Genomic DNA, 21,773 nt, shown 5'->3' with positions numbered 1-21,773 from the left:
TCTTACGAGGATGCCAGACCTCTCCCTAGGGGCCCTCAGCACCTCTGGACAGCCTGCAAAGGGCAGACTCACCCTACCCAAACCACACAATATCCAGAGGTCTCTAAGGGGGAGGGAGCATGGGAACAAGAGCCCTATGCTCTGGGCTTCTCTGCCATAACTGCTACAATAAGCAGTTCCTGGGGTGGGGTGGAGTCAGATGGTAGGGCAGCTTTGGGCCAGAGGTAAGGATGTGGGGATGCCAGGTGCACCGGGATATCGGAGTGTGATGCAACATTCCCCCTCTTAGGGTTAACGACTGCTGGATCTCACCACGGATGGGTCCAACAGTATGGTATTTGCCCCCAGGTGACTTCTGCAATGCCCTTGTCCTTCTCTGTCACTCCTTTCTTCCCCCCACAGGATTCTGCGGAAGTTCCACTACCTGCTCAACCCCAAACAAGTTTTCAACCTGGACAACGGGGGGCCAACTCCCGGGTATGCACATCAGTCTTCTCTCTGGCCTGCTTTGGTCTCTGTGGAAAACGCCCTCCTTTGTCGCCTTTTAAAGCTGTGGATCTTGACTTTTTCTGCCTACCACCTGCTGTTCTTTCTTTTTGTCACACCTTCCCTTGGCCCTCGTTATTGTTTGGGAAGTGGGCCCCATGTTCCGTGTCACTGGAGATGTTGATGTCAGAGGGAAATCTATGAACCAGTCATTGGACTGGTGGGGAGGTCCGGCTGGTGGCTTATTTGAACTTATTTGCAAGGCTGTTGGCTAATATCTCCGTAGCACTCTTAAAGCCATCTCTCTGCAGATTGACACGGTGACTCAGAGTCTGCCATATGTTCTGCTGTGGGCGCATTTCAGGGAACAAAACCATTCTCTTCCTGAATCATCCAATTTTGCAGTGGTTACACGGCCCCTGGCCCTTCTCCCACCTGGCTGCTCTCTAGCAGAAGGTGGGAAAGAAGGGGTAAAGGGCCTCTGTGGCTTGACTGAAGGTCTCATGGGCAGAGCTTGTCCTCTTCATCAGAAATTGTCACCTCAGTGGGCTTCTAGGCATCTACCCAGTCAGAGCTGGTGCCCTAGCGCCATCTGCTGGTCCAGGCTTTCACACTACCTGACCTGCATGCATTTCTACTCTAGTTTCAGTGAGGTTCCCTCCCAGGGGCTGGAGTAAGGTGCCTATAAATGGAACCTGTCCCTGTCTTTTGGTTGTTTGTCACAGGGGTTATTTATAGAAGTGAAAGCATAAGACCCAGTTAAAAGGAGAAAGACACACAGGTGCACATTCACCTATCTGTAAAACTTACTCAGAAGTCGGTCAGGCTCTTGCGGTTGGTGTCATGGTCACGTGTCTGCCAGTCACTGCTGGATAGCACTGCAGTGTGCTAAAACATCCAGTGCCTTTTTGGTCCCTTTCTCGGGGGGGGGGGGGGGGGGTATTTCAATAACACAGCCTTCTCAGCATTCAATTCTTTTTCCTATGAATGACAAGCTTGGGGTCTGATGGGTCCAGAGTATCTTCAGTGTGTGTGTTCATGTGTGGGCAGACAGGCTGTCCCACCAAAGGGAGCCTCCATTTAGAATGTACTGCCTGAAGAGAGCAGGGGTCTGCAAGGGAAGTGAGAGAGGATATTGACTTGCCAACATTGGCATCGGTACTCAGAGCACCCCAGGATCTTCTAAGACCACCTGGCTGAGAAGAGAGATGCACAGGCCTTGGGGTCCCTAAATTACACCTCCAGGTGTCCACATGTCCCATTTTCTCTAAAGTAGCACTTCTTGACTTCTTCTGCCAGGAACTCCTGTTGCAACCTGGTGGACTATGGGCTCCATCCAGAACAATATTTTCTAATGCAGAATATGAAACAATACGGTATTTCCAGGGAAACTAATTATGTTGAGAAGTAGTTATCAAAAACTAAAAAGACAAACTCGTGGTATATAAATGAGTATGTCCTGTCAACATATGAAACAGCAATATCCATAGTTGGGTTAAATAATGACCGTGAACTGAAAGCCATAAGCTACAGAAATGACAGCGCTCAACCTACGGGTCGGCGGCAACGAGGCATTGGAATAGCTGTGTTGCTCACTCTGACGGGCGCAGGTGCTGTGGAAGCCTCTGTACTCTGTTGCCTACATTCATAATGGAAAGAAAGGCTAAGTTTCCACTCGAGATTAGAGAAGATATTAATGTAATGTTTTCATGACGCTGAATTCTAGCCACAGACCCATTGGAGTTCCGTGGGCCCCAGGTCCTGCTCTACAGGACTCAGGCTCCTGGGAAAATGGGGTCTTGTTCCGCTTGGCAGGGGGCCCACAGAAGAGAAAATGAAGACCCAGATAATACAGTGCTTCTCTCTTAGAGAAGTGGTTATAAAGACAGCAGTCAGGAGAGCCTGAGAGGATTAAAATATTAAGAATTATCTAAATTGGTGCCTCAAATAGTTGAGAAATTCTCAAAAATGGTTTCTGTTTATGTTTAATGTTAGATCAGATTCTCTTTCTATTAGGATGTTGGTGAACACACACACACACATACACAAAAAGAAAGAAAGAAAGAAAGAAAGAAAGAAAGAAAGAAAGAAAGAAAGAAAGAAAGAAAGACATCACACCATTGATTTTTCTCCATACTCAGTAGCACTGCATAAGAAATTCTGCATTCAGAATGGTAAGTGACTCAACCCCAAAAGAATCAAGATTTTCCCCTAACTCTAGCAAGCGTGGAGACTCTGACACAGAAGTATCAAGTGTTAAGGCTGGAATGTAGCTCAGTGACAGTTTGCTTCACATGCTGGAAACTAAGGTTCCATCCCCGACACCACACACACACACACACACACACACACACACACACACACACACACACGTTAAATGTTAGTCCCAACCTAATGACAAGACCCCTGTGGTCTTTCTTCTTTGCAGATTGAACTTTTTCCATGATACCCCAGACTTCCGTGTTCTTGCCTGTGGCGGAGACGGCACAGTTGGCTGGATTTTGGATTGCATTGGTAAGGATGGCCAGGAAGGCCTTTACTTATTTATCGTGGGTAAATTTAATGTCAGCAGAAAGCAATGAACTAAAGAAGGAATGAAGCCATCCATTCTTTATCTATCCGGGTGCCCGCCCTTTCATGTACTGATACTTGATTATATTGGGGAGGGGTACTGGAAAGTTTCCTTGTAGGCTTTGTCTCAAAAAAAAAAAAAAAATCTGTTACAGACAGAGCTGGGCAGTAGCAGAACAAGACATATTTGAAGCAGGACTAGAGATCCAGACAGAGCCACGTGATGAGTAAAGGCCCAGGAGCTAAGTAAGCATGGGTCACAGTCCACGGCAAAGCAGCTGGAGATGAATGCCTGGAGCATGCATCCAGAAAATGTATCTGGAAAATGCAGACCAGTGCAAGCAGAGAAAGACCACCCTGGGCTGTGTCCTACCTGGAAAAGGCAAGGGAGCAGGCTGGAGGGGTGGAGCCTGAGGTCTAGCCTAGCCCTGCCTCCATCCAGAAAGTGACAGAGATTACCTGTGAAATTTGGGGGTGGTGTTTAGTCAACACCAAACCCAATCAGAACCCAGGTAAATTCTGCAGTAGAGAAGAGAAAGACAGGAAAGCTGCCACCAGAGGCACTAGGGTAGGAGGGCATCTGAGTCACGGGGGCAGGAGCCGAGTCACGAACCCAGGGCTGCTCCACGCCTTCCGTCAGGCATCCCACAGATGCTGCCTCAAATCCCTACAAGCCAGTCCCTCTTGGGAGTCTCTAGAGATGCCACCAATGAACCAAGAGGCCAAATTACTGTCCTAGTAGAGCCTGTTTCTAGAGGCAAGAACCAGGTAACGAAGAAACGAGTGAAAGATACAGAGCCTCGGAGGGCAGTAAAAACGCAGGGAGGGAGGAACACAGGAAGTCTAGGGATGGAGTGGGGTCACCATCTAGGACTAGTCTGGGAAGGCCTCACAGGCTATGAAGTGATGCTGTGTCCAAGATCTGGAGAACTGAGCTGTGTGGACGTCTAAGAGGACAGTCCAGACAAAAGAAACAGCAAGGGCCACGCCCTAAGGTAGGAACAGGTTGGGTGGCTGAAGGCAGACCAGCGTGGCCAAGAGCAGAGAACACACAGAAGCCTTACAGAGGTTGAAGCAGAGAGAATGAGGGTCTGGGTCGCATGGGTGGGAACATGGCTTTTAGAGTGAGACAGTCCCAAGAGACCAGCAAAGAAGGAACATGGCAGGCTAAGAGACAGAGCAAAAGCAAAGAAACCAGTTAGGAGGTTCCCACAGTGACCCAAGTGAGAGGTGACGGGGCTGAACCACAGCAGAAACAGGAGGACGTGAGAAGGGTGCAATGCATGTCTTTAGGGGGCGGGGGCAACAAGGTCTGCTGACGTCTGGACACAGTTGGTAAAAGGATCAGAAGAATCAAGGTTGGCCAGAGCTAGACCCCAACCAAGTCAGGCAGGGAAGGTGAGGTCTCCAGAGTGGGAGGGGAGAAGGCACACCAGCTACCTGCTGCTCCTCTACAGCAGGGCTTTGGTTCCCATGCACACACACACACACACACACACACACACACACACACACACACACCAGCTATATACATACACACATTCACATACATATACACATCGCTCACACATACACATCAGACTATATATATTACACACACATGCCACATATATACATGCACACATACATCATACACATAAACCTCATACACATACACATCGCTCACACACATATCAGACACAGATATATCACACACACACACACACACACACACACACACACACACACACCAGATATATACATACACATACATCATACCCCCCCTCTCTCTCTCTCTCTCTCTCTCTCTCTCTCTCACACACACACACACACACACACACACACCACTCTGCCTGCCACTGTGGGCTCTGAGGTTTGTGGGAAGAGGAAAGCCTCTTCCACCCAGCAGCTGTAGGAGAGGCCGCTCATGGCTGCAGTCTCAGGCTCTTCGTACTTCGAATTCTTCAGTCCCCTTAGCCCTGCTCACTGAGAGGAAGAAACAGCCCTTGGGGAAACACTACACACAATGCCACTGCAGAGAACATTGGACACAGATATAGCTCAGAAAAAAGAAAGATGTGAGATGAAAGGGGTGTTAGACATTTTCACCAGGTTAGTGGTTCAAAGAGAAACCAGGGAGGAAAGAGGTAACTGTGTAGCATGCTCCTTTCTTCGTTCGGCATTTAAGCGTTTGTGCTGCCATGCTCTCCACCACCCCACTGAGGTTCTCACTCCCACCTCCCTGCTACAACCATAATACTCCGCCTACCATCAGCGGGTTTGTGGTGCGCACGAAGACACCCAAAGCTTCCTGCGGTTCCTCGGAAAATGATAGAGGCTCTTCAGTTACTGCTCCCTCTCCTCTCCCTTTCTGGGGTGTCCCAGCCACCTAGCCCTGCTCTCAGACCCTCAAATATGGCGGTCTTCCTCCCCACACAGAGCCTTGTCCAAATGATCCTTTCAGCTGGAGTGTTCCCCAGCCTCGACTGATGTGTAGCTTCTTTGGGGGGTGGGGGGTTCTCCTACACACCAGCCAGCCACAGTCACCCTGTAACAGGACCATTCCCCTTCCCTTTCCAGTAAAAAGGTACAATCGTACATTATGTGTGCAAAGACCTTGGTGAGCCATGTCTCCACTGCAGACTGCAGGCACCATGAGAGCCTGGCCAGGGCCACTTCCCACCATCTCTGGCATATGGCAGGTCTCAGTGGATCCAAGTAGAGATGCCATGGCAAATGAAATACACTCTCCCAGGAAGTTACAGTCCATTCGGGGGACAAACCAGTGAGCAGTTACAAGAGAATATGCTATGGTCACCACCCCTGATGCTCCAGAAGCATAGAAGAGTCACCAAGTGCAGACCCAGGTGACAAGAGGCAGCTTCTGTGCTGAGAAGCAGGAGTGTTAGGACTGAGCACACTTCGGGATGGTTTCCTGGTAGGGTGGGAAGCCGGGTGTGCCGACGGTGAAGGCTGGGAAGAAAGGCAAAGCCTTGATGCTGAGGCCTAGGCATGCAGAGGAATGGTAAAGCATCAAGTGCAGGGGTCTGGGCCCAGGCATGCCCTCCAGGGAGGAATGTGGAGACCACACCAAGGGACTTGGAGGTGGGAAGAGGAAAGGAGGCTGTGGAACCAGAACAGTGTGGTTCCACTCACTCAGTGTCTCCATAGGGATGGAGAGAGGAGGTTGTTGGGAAATCTGTTCTGGAGACAGCTCATAGGCAGTGCTGTGCCAGTGAATGGGGTTGAGGAAAAAGGGAAAGTTAGGATGCAGATGTCTGGGCTCAGTGCTGTAAGGATGGCTAACCTGTCAAGGTGTCAACCACAGAAGAAGGGTCAAACATAAAGAAACAGGTGCCCTCCAGATGGTGGGAGACTCCAGTCACATTGTCAGGAACAATCAGAGTTCATGGCATCACTCCATTTTCCACTTCAGCCCATCAGTGGTCATCTCAGCCCCAAGATCAGCCATGTGGAGCACAGGTCAGGCAACTGGTCGTGCCTCTGAACTCTGCACTGCCAGGGAATCCCCAGTTTGAGCTCCCCCCACTGATCCCCTGCAGCCCTCCCTACCTCCTACTCAAGGCTTGTGTGCTGATCACCTTGTAGGGCAGGGTCTGTGTACATCCCCCCTCAAAACCCAACAGGTACCTGTACCCCCCCCCTCCAACCTTCTCTGCCCTGCCAACATGCTGAAGACAACAGGCAGACGAAAGAAAGCATGGTTGACTGTGATTTTTCTCTGCTCTGGTAATGCTCCTGCACACCCCTGAAGGAAGAAAAGCGTCAGGAGTCATGAGATAATAAACTGGGTATGTGGGTGTCAGGTGACACCTGGAGGCTTCCCCACTTTAGCATGGTGTTGTTTCTTAAAGCATTAAACTATAAATGGCTTTCATGAGCTTTGTCAGTTTTCCAGAGACCCCACCATCCCCCACCGCCAGGCACACCTCCTTCACTATGCCCTGCCTCACCCCTGACGACAGCAGGATGGACTTGAAAGCCACCTTTCCGAGTTTGGATCCATAAACCTCCATCTTTGCTAGGTGGCTGTGGGCAATAAATGGAAACAAATGTTGGTCATCATTAAGTATTAAAATCACATGAGCCAATGTTCCTGCCCCGTGTGCTGTCACCTTGAAGAACAGAATTGAGACATGTTTAGGTTAAATCAGTGCAAATGAGAGGGAGACAGATTTAGCTCAATATGAAGAATTGATGGACAACTTCAGCAAACTTGTAGCAATTAGCAGGTTGCAAATATTGTAGATGGTCTCAACAAGTGGTGTGTTCTCCATTGCAGAAGCATTCTGTGATTACAGTGGGGGGCGGGGCAGGGGAGGCAAGCAACAGGTGGGGATTATAAGCTAATGCAGCCATCTGTAATCACGAGGCATGTCTGTTCCTGCATGTGGGTTGCAGATAAGGCCAACTTCACAAAGCATCCTCCAGTGGCTGTCCTGCCTCTTGGAACGGGAAATGACCTGGCAAGATGTCTCCGCTGGGGAGGAGGTGAGTCTGCATGCCTCTGATGTCACACTGGAGCCAAGCATTTGGGGTTTGGGGGGTGCTGTGCAGAGCTAGGCAGTCTTCCCTTTTACGGGTCAGTTTCCACAGGATGCTAGTCAACAACAGTCATTTCTGATCCATGATCCTGCCATTCCGTGCTGGGTCTGGAACAGGAGCCCCCTCCTCTGGGTTCCAGGATCCTGCTTAGGCTCCTCATGTTTGACTGTAGTCCTGAAGCTATCAGCCCGCCTCCTCCAGCAGGACATGGCCAACTGTAGGATAAAGACAAATCTCCTCCAGCCCCTCCTGTCTGCTTGCCCGATACATGGATTCAGAATGCAGACTGAAATACTGTATCACCGATTACTCATGAGACACTAGGGACATCTGGATTATCAGACCCCTGGGGCTATGAGTTTCATTTTGAAATTCCCCTAAGTGGAACACAGCGAGTGGTGATGGCTTTTAGAGCAAGGGTCAAGGACTTTGCAAACAAAGCAGCTAATGGAGCTGGGCATGTGGCTTGTGGCAGAGCACAAAGCCCAGCTCCACCGGGGGGAAGGGGTTGATCCATTAAGGGAGCAATACCAGACCAGGCCAGGCCAACCGGTACCCGGGTTCTTTTGTGGAGGATGAGAAAGAAGTCATCACATCAGGATGCCCTATCACCACACACATACAGTCTTAGGACAGATCCGCTGTCTTCCACACAACTTCCCAGCCCTGCAGCTGACCAGTTTTCCCCTCCCTGCTTTCCTTCTCTCCTTCCTTCTTCTTTCTTCCAACTAGTGGTATATTGGCTGTATAAAATAATATGTTTTGTTAAGCCATTCTCATATATGTTTATACTGTTCTTTAATATCTAACACTGATACCTTCTCCTGCTCCACATCCTATTACCTTTTCCAATAGTCCACCTTCTGCCTTCAAGTCAGGTGGGTAGGTGAGCGGGTGAGTGGGTGGGTGGATGATAGGTAGATCTATAGATGGATGGATGGATAGATAGGTAACAGATGGGGAGATGGATGGATGATAGATACATATTGAGATATATGTAAACATATGTTTGATCTCTATTCTACATATGAAAGAAAACAATACCTTTTCTAAAATGTAGACCTAAATAGGTCTAGCTTATTTCACTTAACATGATAATCCTTAGTTCTATGCATTTCCTGCAAATGACATAACTTCATTCATCAGGTCACCCTTTCTCTAGGGCTTGCTTCAGCTCCAGAGCTGTGCCTGCCTCTAGCTAACACCTATTTCATCCATTGCTCTTGGGCTTTCAACTCACCCCAAATTCTTGTTAGTTACTCCCTACTGTCCTCTCCTTCTCCCTGACTCAGAGAACATAAGTGTCTCCAGCCCAAAGACACCCAGAAGTCTTCTAGTCACAAATGCCTAAAGAGTCTCTTGCCCTGCATAAGCAACAACTTCGCCTTTCTAACCTGGTGGTATACTCCATGCCCTTGTCCACAGGTTACGAAGGTGGCAGCTTGACAAAGATCCTGAAGGAAATTGAACAGAGCCCCTTGGTGATGCTGGACCGTTGGTGTCTAGAAGTTATCCCCAGGGAAGAGATGGAGAATGGAGACCAGGTCCCATACAACATCATGAACAACTACTTCTCCATTGGTGTGGTAAGTTGGTCATTGATTGCTTTTTCTGAATGACTAAAAAGTGTCTATTGACCTTCTGGGCCCCTCCTCCTTACACGTTCTGTTTGTCCCTAGCCTTGACTTGAGTCTGAGCATCCTCAAATATGACATGGCTGTGGCCACCCTGATCATAGCCATTCTACCCTTTGATGGTAGAAGAAATTCTTAGCCCTAGACTTTTAACTAACAGAAGAAAAGACTGGAATTTTTCTTTTTTTTGGCGGGGGGGGGGGGGGGTCAAGACAGGGTTTCTCTGTGTAGCTTTGCGCCTTTCCTGGAACTCGCTTGGTAGCCCAGGCTGGCCTTGAACTCACAGAGATCTGCCTGCCTCTGCCGCCTGAGTGCTGGGATTACAGGTGTGTGCCACCACCGCCTGGCTGGAATTTTTCTTAAAATGTATCTATCCTTCAGATAATATGAAACAATTAAAGGAAACAAATACCAAGAATTAAGGCCAGGAAGAATCCTTTGTGGGAGTGTGAAGATTTGAGAATTCTGATCTGAGGAATGACCACAGGCATCCACTGGGCTTGGTAGACAACTCTCAGACTCCTTTCCTCCTGCTCACACCCTTCCTCCCAGCCCTACCACACACACTCAAGTGTTTCATACACCCACCTGTAGACAGGTTCTCCTCCCTCTGGTCCTCAGGCTGCGTGCTCTGTACTGTGGTGGGCCCCTGCATTCCAGCCTTCATGGCACTCCTTAAACCTATTTTACCAAAGGCTTGGGGCTCTCAAAGAGTTAGACCAACGATACTCTCCCTTAACCCAGCCCTCCCAGTACCCCCAACCCATCTCCAGTCAGCCTTCAGCCTGAGCATCCTTCCTTTCTGCCTCCTGGTCTTTGGGATTGTTTTGGCCAATGTCATGTGCACATGAGACCCTCCAGGCCATTGTCTGGTGCCAGATACCTACACTTGTTCTTTCTTGTGCTTCTTTTGAGACTGTTGGTGATAATGGGGGTAGGGATGGAGATGGGACCTAATAGATAGCTCAAGGGGATATAGGTTTAAGGAGGAAGTTTTGCTTTTTAGTAAGGCTAAAACAATGGGAGAGAAGGGGAATAAAAAAATAACCGTAACTCACGCTTACAAAAGGAGTGAAGTGTTACCACATTTGCAGTGGTTTTCTGTGTTGTCTCTGTTCTTCTGATGCATGGTAGAACACTGTTTCTTCCATTTTCTGAGTGAAGAAACAGGCTCAGATGAAGGCATTGGCCTTCACCTTCTCAATCCTACTCCAGCACCCTTTGCTATGACTGAAGCAAGCAAGGCATTGTGGGTCCAGGGTAAGACGTTGTGAGTGTGGAGGTGATGCTCTAGGAGTTCCTCCATCTTAACTAGATTGTGCCTCTCCCCAACCCCCAGATTCCCCACTTGTGGTAGAGGGACACTTTCCCAGGCCCTTTTTCAGGGCCATCTTCAGGGAAGGTACACACACACACACACACACACACACCTTTTTTATACTCAGGTCCTTCTGCTTCTCTGCCCCAATATCTTCAGCTCCAGACAGTTGGGTGCCCTTGCTTCTGCCAGGCTCACAGAGTATGGGTACCCCACCATCAGCTTTACCAGACCTCACATCTCTTCCCTGCCATAATCATCATGCAACTTGCTGGTGTTGGTTGAGTACCTGTGGTGCCCCCAGCCTGATTCTCCTACTGCTGGGTTATCCTAGTGCCCGATGTGGTTGTTGCATTTGTGAGTCTAAGCCAGTGTGTAGTGGAGCTAGGGATCAGCATACAGTGCTCTTGAGCTCTCTTAGCTGTGGCCTCTGCACAGCCCCCTCCATCTTCACACAGCTACAAGCAACAGGAGTGAGGGAAGGTCTCCAAATCCAGTGGGAGACGGCTCTGCAGCACTCATCTTTAAAGGGAAATTCTGCCCTGAACCAGAGTCTGACTTGTAATTTGACTCCGTGGCTCTCAGCGAGGTCTGTGATTCTGCATTTTTAACAAGCCCCTGGAAGCATTCTGATGCTGATGTTCCTGACTAAGGCCTCAGAGAGGGAGACAGCACAGAGCAGAATGTACAAAGGAAGTGGGTCTGGCACAGAGACATTAGAATTGAAGTAATGACAGAGAGGGACTTGAGAAAAGAGAGGATGGTGGCACCGTGAAAGCAGCCGGCAGGAACTGACTGCTGAGCAGTGGGATGGGCTAGGCTGCCCTGGAGCTTCCGGTTGGCAGGTTACAAGCATGGCTACCTTCAGAACTTGCAACACACCTTCTCTCTCGTTAACACAGCTCTGGCTGGGAGGAACACAGTTCCCAATGCCTGTCTGTCTCCACATAGTTGTCCTGTAGACAGCCTCCCCTCAACTAGATACCAGGCCATAAACATAAGAGCCAAGAAACACAGTTTAATGAATCCTTTCAGGAGGAAGGGGAGCAGCAAGGAGGAAAGGGGAGGAAGTCATGAAGGAGGGAGGGAGCCAAGGAGAGAAGGAGGTAGGAAGGAAAGAGGCTAATTGCCCTCCAAGGAAGCATAAACAGAAAACCATCACACTCAGCGACCAACATGTTTACCCACCTGCCCTAGGCTGCCCTACAATATTCCAAGGATATCATCTTCATAGTTCTTTTCATATACCTTTCGTTTGTGCATGTTTATTGCCATATTGTAGATGAGCAAGGAGATGGGACTTTTTATCTCCTTGGTGTGCCCTTAGCTTTCTCTTGAGAGAATATTTGCAGGGTATGTGTTCTCGATCTTTAAAAGCTGGGAGGTGGAAATCCTGAGAAAATAAGTACCCAACGTGCAACCCTGGCAGAGCCTGGGGCTGACATTTGCAGAAGGTCTTGCTTCCTATTTGACTTCCCAAACTTTGTGAGAGAAGTAGGTATGTAAACCAAGCAGGTTCTACCTCCTATGATGCTTAAATATCTAGTCAGACTCCCCTGGCAGAGAGGCATGCAGTGTCTTTGCCTCACAGAAGGGCCTGCCATATCAACTGAACAAATGGCTGCTGCCTTGCAACTCTAAAGATGATGGCCATGGTGCCCCTGGGTGCAAACAGAACTCATTTACTAGACAGAGGGTTGAGTAAGGCAGACTCTCCTGGCCTGCCCTGGGAGTCACTGTGGCTCGGTGCTGCCATATACCCACACAGGAGCCCAAATCAGTGAAGATTCCGCTATTTGGTTTTATCCTCCCCCAACTGCAGACACCCCCGGGAAGAGGTCTTCAACACAGTCATCCAGGACACCACTTCCTCTGCCTTCTTTGGCTTCTTCCTCCACGCTCTCTATTTTTGGTATAGCTGAAAGGTCAGGATGGCCAGGTATCAGTGACAGGAAGTTGGGGACTGTGAAATAGTCCTGGAACTTGTGTCACTAGGAACTCCTCACAGGCTCTGCTTTCAGTGAGTCTTAACAGAGTGGTAAGCAGGTAATCCCTTGACTCAGTGAAACCTATTTTGGATGCCAGAGGGCCACCAGCCCACACGCCATTCTCCACCTTATCGATTGTTATTAGTGTTCACCTGCCTCCTGTTCCACAGTGGCAAGCCTCCTATCCACTAGGGAAGGTGTCACCATGACAGATACCTGCAAACTTGGATTCTATCAGCACTGAGTTCTAATCTGTCACTTGTGGGGCTCACTGAGATATGACTTAGATATACCAGCCACATCTTTTCCACTCCCTAATCTGTCATAAATTTTAAAAACAATCCAAATTTCAAATAATCTGCACTGTCTCTGTCTCCAGAAGTTGCTAGTGTGACTTAGCCCTGCACTGTCCAAGATGGCAAGCATAAGCCACATGTGGTTAATGTGTGCCTGAAATGCCTTGCCTAATTTAAGATGTGTGTAAATGTTAAAAAACAAAACAAACAAAAAACAAAAAACAACAACAACAAAAAAACCCACACTTGTTTCAAAAATGAGATCTAAGGAAAAATTTAAATATAACAATAATTTTTATATTTATTATATATAGAAATTATAAAATCTGGGGTATATTGGATTAATTAAAACATTCATAAATTAATTTCATCTGCTTCTTTTTACTTTTTTGTATGGCTTCTAGAAACTTCTAAGTTACAAACATGCTATATTTCTACTACACAGCACTGGCTTAGACATTCCAGTATCTCAGAGTCTAAATGAGAGCAATTTATGTTTGAGAGAAAGCCAAAATCCTCCATCTAACCATGTGTTTGAGGTTTTGGCTGTAGAAAAACAGCCCTTGTCCATACTTCATCTCCCCTCAGCCCATGCTCCATTGAACACTCGCTGACTGGAGGCTATCAGAAATACTATTGCTTCCACTGGCCTGCAATACCCATCACTCTCTCTAGAATGGAAGTGTGATTTTGCTGTAATCATCATCAAGAAAGTATCTGAACCCATAAAATGAATATGCTATGGTCAGTGCTCAGCATGGAGCCTTTCAACAGAGTAAAAGCAAGCCTCAATTTTTTTTCTATCCCCCAGGAGACAAACTTGGTCAGAGTCTTTATACTGCTTTTCCAAGACAGCTTAGCTCTCCCTTGCTGATTCATATATTTGTCAAGAGATTACACTGTCAGATTAGGAGTCACCTGCTGAGCTAACAACATTGTAAATGTTGGCTTTTGAAATAAGAAGCCACACAAAACTTAGTAATGGAAAAACCAAGGGTGATATGCTGTGGGGGTATTTGTACACTGGGTGAAGATGTATTGCTATGATTCATTTTATAAAGAGCTAAATGGCCAATAGCTAGGCAGGAGGTTTAGACGGGACTTCCAGGCACAGAGAGAAAGTAAGAGGAGATAATCAAGGCACGGAGGAGACGCCAATGAGACATGGGAGGGAGTTGGACATACAGAATGAAAGAAAGGTAATAAAAACCACATGTCAAACCATAGGTTAATAGAAATGGGTTAATTTAAGTTATAAGAGCTACTTAAGAATAAGTCTAAGCTTATAGGTTGAGCTTTCATAATTAATAAGAAGTCTCCGTGTCACTATTTGAGAGTTGGCTGGAAAGAGAAAGACTTGTTACACTGATAAAAGCAGAGAGAAGAGGATCTGCAAATATCCTGGGAATTAAACCCAGAAGTCAGCCCCAGCTTTATTGGGGGTAATAGCAGTGTTATACTGTAAATGGACATTTTCTGTCCCGACCACCTGTTCCCAAATACTTGGCAGCTGCTTCCCAAATTACCACATAGAGGTTTATATTAATTATAAATGCTCGGCTAATAGCTCAAGCTTATTACTAACTAGCTCTTACACTTAAATCAATCCATAATTTTTATCTATGTTTAAACACGTGGTTTGGTACCTTTTCTCAGCATGGCATTCTCATCTTGCTTCTCCGAATTTGCTGGCAACTCCCTGACTCCGCCTTTCCTCTTCCCAGAATTCTCCTAGTCTGGCTCTCAAGCTCAATCTCTTCCTGACCAGCTATCTGCCAATCAGCTTTTTATTAGTAAATGGGAGTAATATATATTCATAGTGTAGAAAAGGATTCTTCCACAGCAGTGTACAAATCATGCCACACAAGATATGGATGTTTGCTTTCGTTTCTTTGTTCATTTGTTTGTTTGTTTGGGGGTTGTTTTGTTTCTGACAGGAGAAAATCAGCCCTTCAAAGGAACACAGATGGAATGCTTTATGGAATTCTAGAAAATCATTTGACAAATGTCACATGTATCTTGTTGGGAATGTTCACAGAAACTTGCTGAAAGACAGACAGGGAGGTGGACATGGTCTGGGCTAGGAAGAGCTACTGCCCAGAGAAGCTGAGTAGGCTGTGTGGGTCCAGAGGAGGGGAGGGGAGGGGCCCTCCCTGAGTTTTGTCACCTTCCACCAAGTGTCCACAAAGTGACTCTACCCAGACCTTCAGCTCTTGATGAGTCTGAAAACTGCAAGAATAAATCAATAGCAAAAATTTAACCATTAAACTCTTCAGGAATGTTTACCAACCACAAAGTAAGCCTAGACCTGCCCTCCCAGATTTCACATGGTGGCTGCTGGCTGGGGTCACTCTTATCTCTAGTGAAAACTTCATCATATATATAGTATGTACCCCAAAAGCTTCTTCAGTGAACAGCACTTGTCTCTCCTAATGCTAAAAACAAGGTAAAAGTCAGCACTGGAAACTGCTCTGTCATAGTTTCCTTATCAAGAAACAGGATATGCCCAGCATGGTGCCACGCACCTTTAATCCCAGTGCAAGGGAGACAGAGGCAGAAGGATATCTCTGAGTTTGAGTTCAACAGGGTCTACATAGTGAGCTCAAGGCCAGCCAGAATCATATGGTAAGAGCCTGTCTCAGAGAGAAATAAAAGGGGGAAGGAAGCAAGGAAGGAAGGGAGGGAGGGACGAGGAAGGGATGGAGGGAGAGAAAGAAGGAAAGAAGGAGAGAGGGAAGGAGGGAGGGAGGGAGAAAGAGAAGAAAGAATATACATTAAGTAAAAATCTGCTCCATGGAATTTTAAGGATATTTCAGACACATAGTCTAGTAGATGTACTTTAAGGTTTTTGTTGGTCGATTGGTCTGGTTTGTTGAGATCTAGTCCCACCTTGTAGTCCAGGCTAGCCTTAATCCTCCTGCCCCAGTCTCCCACATACTTAGCCTACAGGCATGTACCACCATGCCCAGATTTCTGTGTTTTGCTGTTGCTGGTGAGCAAATCTAAAACAGCTCATTGTTTCTGGGATGTACCCTCTCCAACCCAGTCAGCCAATTTATTTCCAGGGTTCAGTATCTGCCCCCACAGTGTTAGATGGGGACTGGGCGATAAGAAGAAAGTACACACTCTTCTGTTGAAAAGTAGGCTCTGTAAAAAGTACAGAAGGCTGGGTTTGAAGGAGAACTGGGTTCAGTGTTGGATCCTGTTCTGGACTATAGATCATGGAACCCCCAGCATCTAAACCCTAGTCACAAGCATGAGCACTCACAGGATGGCTGTGGCAAGAGTGTGAGATGCAGAACCTCAGGGTTGAGAGGTTCCAAAGTGAAAGAAACATGGTATCACGGGAGCCTCCTGGTGAGTTCTGAGGTACAGGTGGCCAAAGGGGGAGGTAGAACAACCAAGTGTAAGGAAGGGATGGGAGCTTCCTGCTGGCTTCAGAATCAGTCCTGTGGACAGAATAATCAATAAGCAGAAGCTAGAAGCTTCATACACTTTTATTATCAGCAAAACTTGAGACACAGACAACAAAGGGTTAATAAATAATGGCCTCTACCAACATCATCTTGGGGTTTTGATGGGTGCTATATTATGTAAGATGTTCTCCTTGCTGGAAGCCGAGTGAATCGGACACGAAAAATGTACTAATTTTGTAACTTCTCATGAGTCAAAAATATTCCCTATTTGACGCCACCACCGTCCCCACAGGCTTCTGGCTTCACCTGAGCAGAGCTCCTCACTGTCCTGGAAGGGGAGAGTGGTTTTTCCTTCCCTCTAGAGCCTGCTCTTGCCTCAGTCTCCAAAGAGCTAGGGTCTCAGGCTGAACTGCGGCTGTTGGCACGCAGGGCCTGAGATACAGAGATAATTGCCAGGACCCCAGGCAACCAACCAACCTAAGCTCTTAAGAGGACTGAGCAGTGGCACCAGCTTACCCCTGGACGTGATGCAGGCCGCTGTGACTTGGAGTCTCCGGAATTTGGGCATTCCAGGAGCGCCTATGTGTCCCTTCCCACCATACCTCATGGCCACAACCATTAACCAGGCTTCTGCCTTCTTTTCCTTTGTTTCCAGGATGCCTCCATTGCACACAGATTCCACATGATGAGAGAGAAACATCCTGAAAAATTCAACAGCAGGTAAGCGAGCATGCGAGCTGCTGCCGTGGCACCCCGCCCGCCAGGCACTGCCAGCCAGTGCGGCCTCCCACCTGCTACCACGGAAATGTCCTTGGCCTGGGTTGCCCGGGGACTTAGCTTTGCTGCCACGTTGCCGGAAGGAGGGTTTCCATTTCTAAGAAGAAGAAAAAAATGTCAGAACCCTGCCGCAGCCTGGTTGCCGGTCCCCTCCCATAAGAACTGAGCAGAGGGAGGCGTCTGGGGACGGCATGGGTGGCAAGCAGCCTGCCCTTGGCCACCTGGAACCCTTCCAGGGACTCAGAGGTTTCCCCTAAAAGCCCAGCCCCCCCCCCTCCCCGTCGCAGCAGCCAGGGCTGGGGTCTCAGATCCGGGGAGGTGCCATCCTCCCTCGGACAGCAGAGGGCAGCAGCGAGGCCCCTGCAATGGCAGTAACCCTGGAGGGCACCGGCTGGCCTCGAATGGGAGCCCTCATGCCTGAAGATTGGGTTCAAACATGAAAGAAAGGAGAAAACCAGATCAGTTGCAAGCGAACCCAAACCTGTCTTGCAAAGCGAGTGGAATTTACCAGATCTGAGATGTGACTGGCATACAGTCACCGTGAAGTTGTCCACATTTTTCATATCTCTCTCTTTTTGGCAAAGCCCCATCCAACTCTGTCCTCTGCTGTACTATTTCAAGATCATCTTTGGATTCCATGCCTAGCCTCAGGCAGGTGGAGAACAGTGGGGTAATAATCTGGACTTGATCTTTGAACGTAAAGGGATGGTCATGTATTTAGCCCACAGAATTCTCCTCAAAGCAGAAGTTAGAGTGTTATTTGAGGACATTCACTTACAGCCTGGGAGCATACCCAGGGAGAGGCTGGACACAGTGAAGTAAAGTCAAACCAGGAGTCAGGCTGCAGCTGAACGGCTTTAGGGCTGCATTCCGTCTCCTCAGACCCGGGGCCCGCAGCTCACTACAAACACGTGCTGCCAACCCCTGATACTGTAGTCACAAACTGACATGCCATCCCTTCCCTCAGCCTTTGTCACTCCTGTACAAGTACACAATCACCATTCCTAAACTGTACATAGCTTATCACACCATTTACATTTAAGAGTCCTATTTACACTGGAAAAGTGGGAAAACTTCAAGATTTTTTTAAAAGTCAAATATGAATCTATTAACGAGAAGAAAAGATGGCAGGCACAAAGCCCGAGTTCTGTTATGCCCACACTTTGTGGTTGGTGATACTGTGGCTGAAACAAGACCGGGCCCGGGTTGAGCTTGCGCTCTGAGAATGCATGTAGATTAGGCTCCAGTGAAAGGATGCTGGTGTAGGGGCCAGGGAAACCTTTCTCTCCCTCAGCGAGGCTGTGAATTCCCCAGAGTCCAGATTTCCTCACACTAGGTCAGTTTATATGTCAGTTTTGAAGCCTTTCTTGCTACTTCAAGTCTTTTTCTGAGGTGGCCTTGCGCTCCACTGCTGGGTCGGACAGGATGTAGGTAGTGGATGGCCTTTTTGAGAATAACTGCTTTGGGGTATTTTTCATTGTGTTCCAATCGGGACCTGGTCAAACAGGGCAAAACTTCTGTTTCAGCTCGTTTCTTCCTTGGTGTTCTAAGATGTTGTGTGTCTACATCTCCACATTCCCCTCTGTGCCTGAGGACCTGGGCTGGCATGTTGTCATTGTTACTGACCCTCCCAGTGCCGAGCATAGTCCTCTTGGTGCCTGACAGCCCTTCTGTGTAGAAGTGGTGCTCATAAGGGAACAGAGGGACCCTCTTGATGACCCACGTAGGCAGAGTGGAGGTGTGCTGTGGCCACTTCAGGAAAGGACTCTTGATTTGGACCTCTTGGCAGGAGACTGCCTCTTTCCCACACAGTATAAATTTCATCCTCATCCTCTTGTTCTTCCTCTCCAGAAAGAATCAAACCCATCCCCTCTCTTCTCCCAGAAAGGCAGATGCTTGTCCCAGCAGAATAGCAGCCTCGAGATAGCTTTTTGAAAAACACTCCTCCTGTCCATCCTACATACTTTCAGGGTCTTCTTTACACAAATAACTCATGTGTATTTGTCTGGAAAGATACCCTATGCCTGTGAAATCCATGGGTTCTACCCACCCACCAACCATCCATCCATCCATCCATCCATCCATCCTTTCATTCACTCACTCACTTCCTCAGCAACATCTTTTGAAAATATACGGCAGACCACACACCATTCTGTAGGGGTTTGGGACAGATGGCCCGTCACTCACTGCCCCCTGCTGGAAACAGTCTGAAAAGCAAGCATGCAAACCAGTGTGTGAGAAGTGATGTGAGCAGAGACCCAAGAGAACAAAAAGCAAGAGCTGGGAGCTGGGCAGGGAGAATGTGGGGTTTTTGTTTTTGTTTTTGTTTTGTTTTTGTTTTGTTTTGTTTTGTTTTTTTTCAAGACATGGTTTCTCTGTGTAGCTTTGTGTCACCACCGCCTGGCAGGGAGTGTGTTCTAATAACAAGTATGCCCTTCCCAGGTTAGAGAAATCAAGAATATATTTTACAACTTGATAAAGACAGAAGGGGCCATCCCCAGAGAAAGAACGAGAAGCATTGGAAGATGAAGCGTGAGAGCACAGTGTCCTAGGGAAGAAGCAGCCCTCCCCTCCATGCAGCTGTTGCATGGACTCTTGCCAAGAAGGTGTCTGTTTTAGAGAATAAGGAAGCAGAAGACAAAGTTTCTCCCTATTCCAAAAGTTGAGACCGAACAACACGTGAGCTGAATAGAGGGCGTCAGGAAAACCACATTATTAAGTCCAATTAGAATGACAGATCTGGGGGAGGGGGGGCTGGGGGGGATCATAACATGCTCCGGGAGTGTCAAGTATGGAGGAATTCATCACGACCTGCAGAATTTTTCCCTTCTCACTCCCCAAACCCCATTGACAGGGCAGCTCCTAGATATGGTGGGGTTCAAGCCTCGTGTTTCACCTGGTAGAGATGACAGGCGTATGGATTTGAATTTAAGTCTGTGTGCTTGCTTGAGAAGTGAAGTGGTTCAGAGGGAGCCCCTGTGTTACAAAGCCACCGGCTGTTTCCTATGGAGAACTTCAGGTCTTCCATCTCGCTTGCTTGCCTGTCTCCAAAACACCCAGGGAGTATTCAATTTGTCCACCGAGAGGCAGGCAAGCAGCCATTTTCTCCAGGCTTCCTTATTTAGCATTGGAGATGGGTTTAAATAGGCAGGTGGCTGTTGCCATGGTTACCTCCATTACACCAGCAGCTAAACTTAGGAAGGGCCACAAGGGATAGGAAAAAAGCCTGATACCCAGGATTTGAAAATGTAAACGATATTATCAAACAAAGCTTCATTTTACTGGGCTGAACTTAAGTTCTTCAAAGAGTGCTTGCTGCTTGGCTGCAAGCCTTTCCCATTAATGCCTAAGACTGGCCCCTCAGGGATAACCTTGAGGCTAAATATAGGGAGTTGTAATTGGTCTGTTGGTTTTGTTTTGTTTTCAACAACAGAGGGATAGTCAGGGTTGGACTTGCCCAGGAAACCTGAACTTTCACATTGCTAGTCTGCTTGGGGGCTATTCCAGTAATTCTTAACACAAGGCTCCAAAGGCTTCGGGGGGGGGGGGTCCGAGACAATTTGAAATTGTACCAAAAATACTCGTGTGTGTGTGTGTGTGTGTGTGTGTGTGTGTGTGTGTGTGTGTGTGTTGTGGTGTATGGTGGTGGTGTGTGGTGTGTGTGTGTGAATCCTAAGAGACATCAAATTATGACTCAATTGATGAGGTTTCTTAATTCTTCCCCCAGTGATCTATCTATACTAGTTGTTGCCAGGGAAGGTGGTAGTTTTATGAAGCCAGTGTTCTCTCCAGTGGGATAACTTTGTTAATGGAACACAAGCCAGACCCAAGGAGGTGGTGGTGTGAGCTATCTCAGTCAAGCTAGGCCCCTCCTACCACCTAGTAATTGGTGTGTTTACTATTTGTTCCTGATTTAGCAATGTTAGGAAAATTATTGTCACACTGTCTGCATAAAGGACACAGAGTTTTAGCTCTACTCAAATTCTAATATGTTAGAAAGTGTTCTGGTCTAAGTGAGACATGGTCACTGACTTTAAGAAATTCATACCCTAGCCAGGCATGGAGGCACACACCTTTAATCCCAACATTCGGGAGACAGAGACATGGGGGTCTCTGAGTTTGAAGCCAGCCTGATCTATGAGTTCCAGAACAGCCAGGGTTCTGTAAAATAAAAGGAAAGATATTCATAGTCTAGCAAAGAAGGGAAAATAATCCTCAAAATTTGTTTACAATATAGTATAGTAAGCCATTGGAAATACAGGCAGTGACTCAGCTTATTAGAACACTTTAATGTCACTCCTCAAAGTCTATTCATAAGTAGACTGTGTTTCGAGTATGGAATTCAAAACAAAAATAAAGAATTATGATTCATTTCGAGCTCCTGTTAGATACCAAGTAGTTAACTAGTATTTTATAATATATTAAATGATTTAACTCTCAAAACTCCCAACCTTACAACACAAGTGTTGTCATTTTTGTTTGTTTGTTTGTTTGTTTTTGTTTTTTGAGACAGGGTTTCTCTGTGTAGCTTTGCACCTTTCATGGAACTCACTCTGTAGACCAGGCTGGCCTCGAACTCACAGAGATCCGCCTGCCTCTGCCTCCAGAGTGCTGGGATTAAAGGCGTGCACCACCAACACCTGGCTGTGTTGTCATTTTTGAATTGTGATTCTGTGTGATAAGGAAGTGATAAGGAAGCAGCCTGGGAGAAAGTGATAGGTGATCTTTTAAGCAGTGAGCTT

General features: G+C 47.4%; 1 protein-coding gene across 6 annotated transcripts in view; it reads left to right on the top strand.

Moving 5' to 3' along the window:
* Positions 1–21,773, top strand: part of Dgkg (diacylglycerol kinase gamma) — a 200,951-nt gene that overhangs the window by 103,961 nt on the left and 75,217 nt on the right. For all 6 annotated transcript variants that reach the window (XM_036203478.1, XM_036203477.1, XM_036203475.1 and 3 more), the window contains 5 exons: positions 403–477; positions 2,915–3,000; positions 7,459–7,548; positions 9,028–9,188; positions 16,910–16,974. In XM_036203478.1, coding sequence (XP_036059371.1) covers positions 403–477; positions 2,915–3,000; positions 7,459–7,548; positions 9,028–9,188; positions 16,910–16,974 — 477 coding nt within the window. The remainder of the gene's footprint in view (positions 1–402; positions 478–2,914; positions 3,001–7,458; positions 7,549–9,027; positions 9,189–16,909; positions 16,975–21,773) is intronic.

Source organism: Onychomys torridus, chromosome 12, assembly GCF_903995425.1.
Source record: "Onychomys torridus chromosome 12, mOncTor1.1, whole genome shotgun sequence".
NCBI classification, from domain to species: Eukaryota; Metazoa; Chordata; class Mammalia; order Rodentia; family Cricetidae; genus Onychomys; species Onychomys torridus.
The sequence above is the reverse complement of the archived record's forward strand: the minus strand, read 5'-3'. Positions and strand labels throughout refer to the sequence as shown.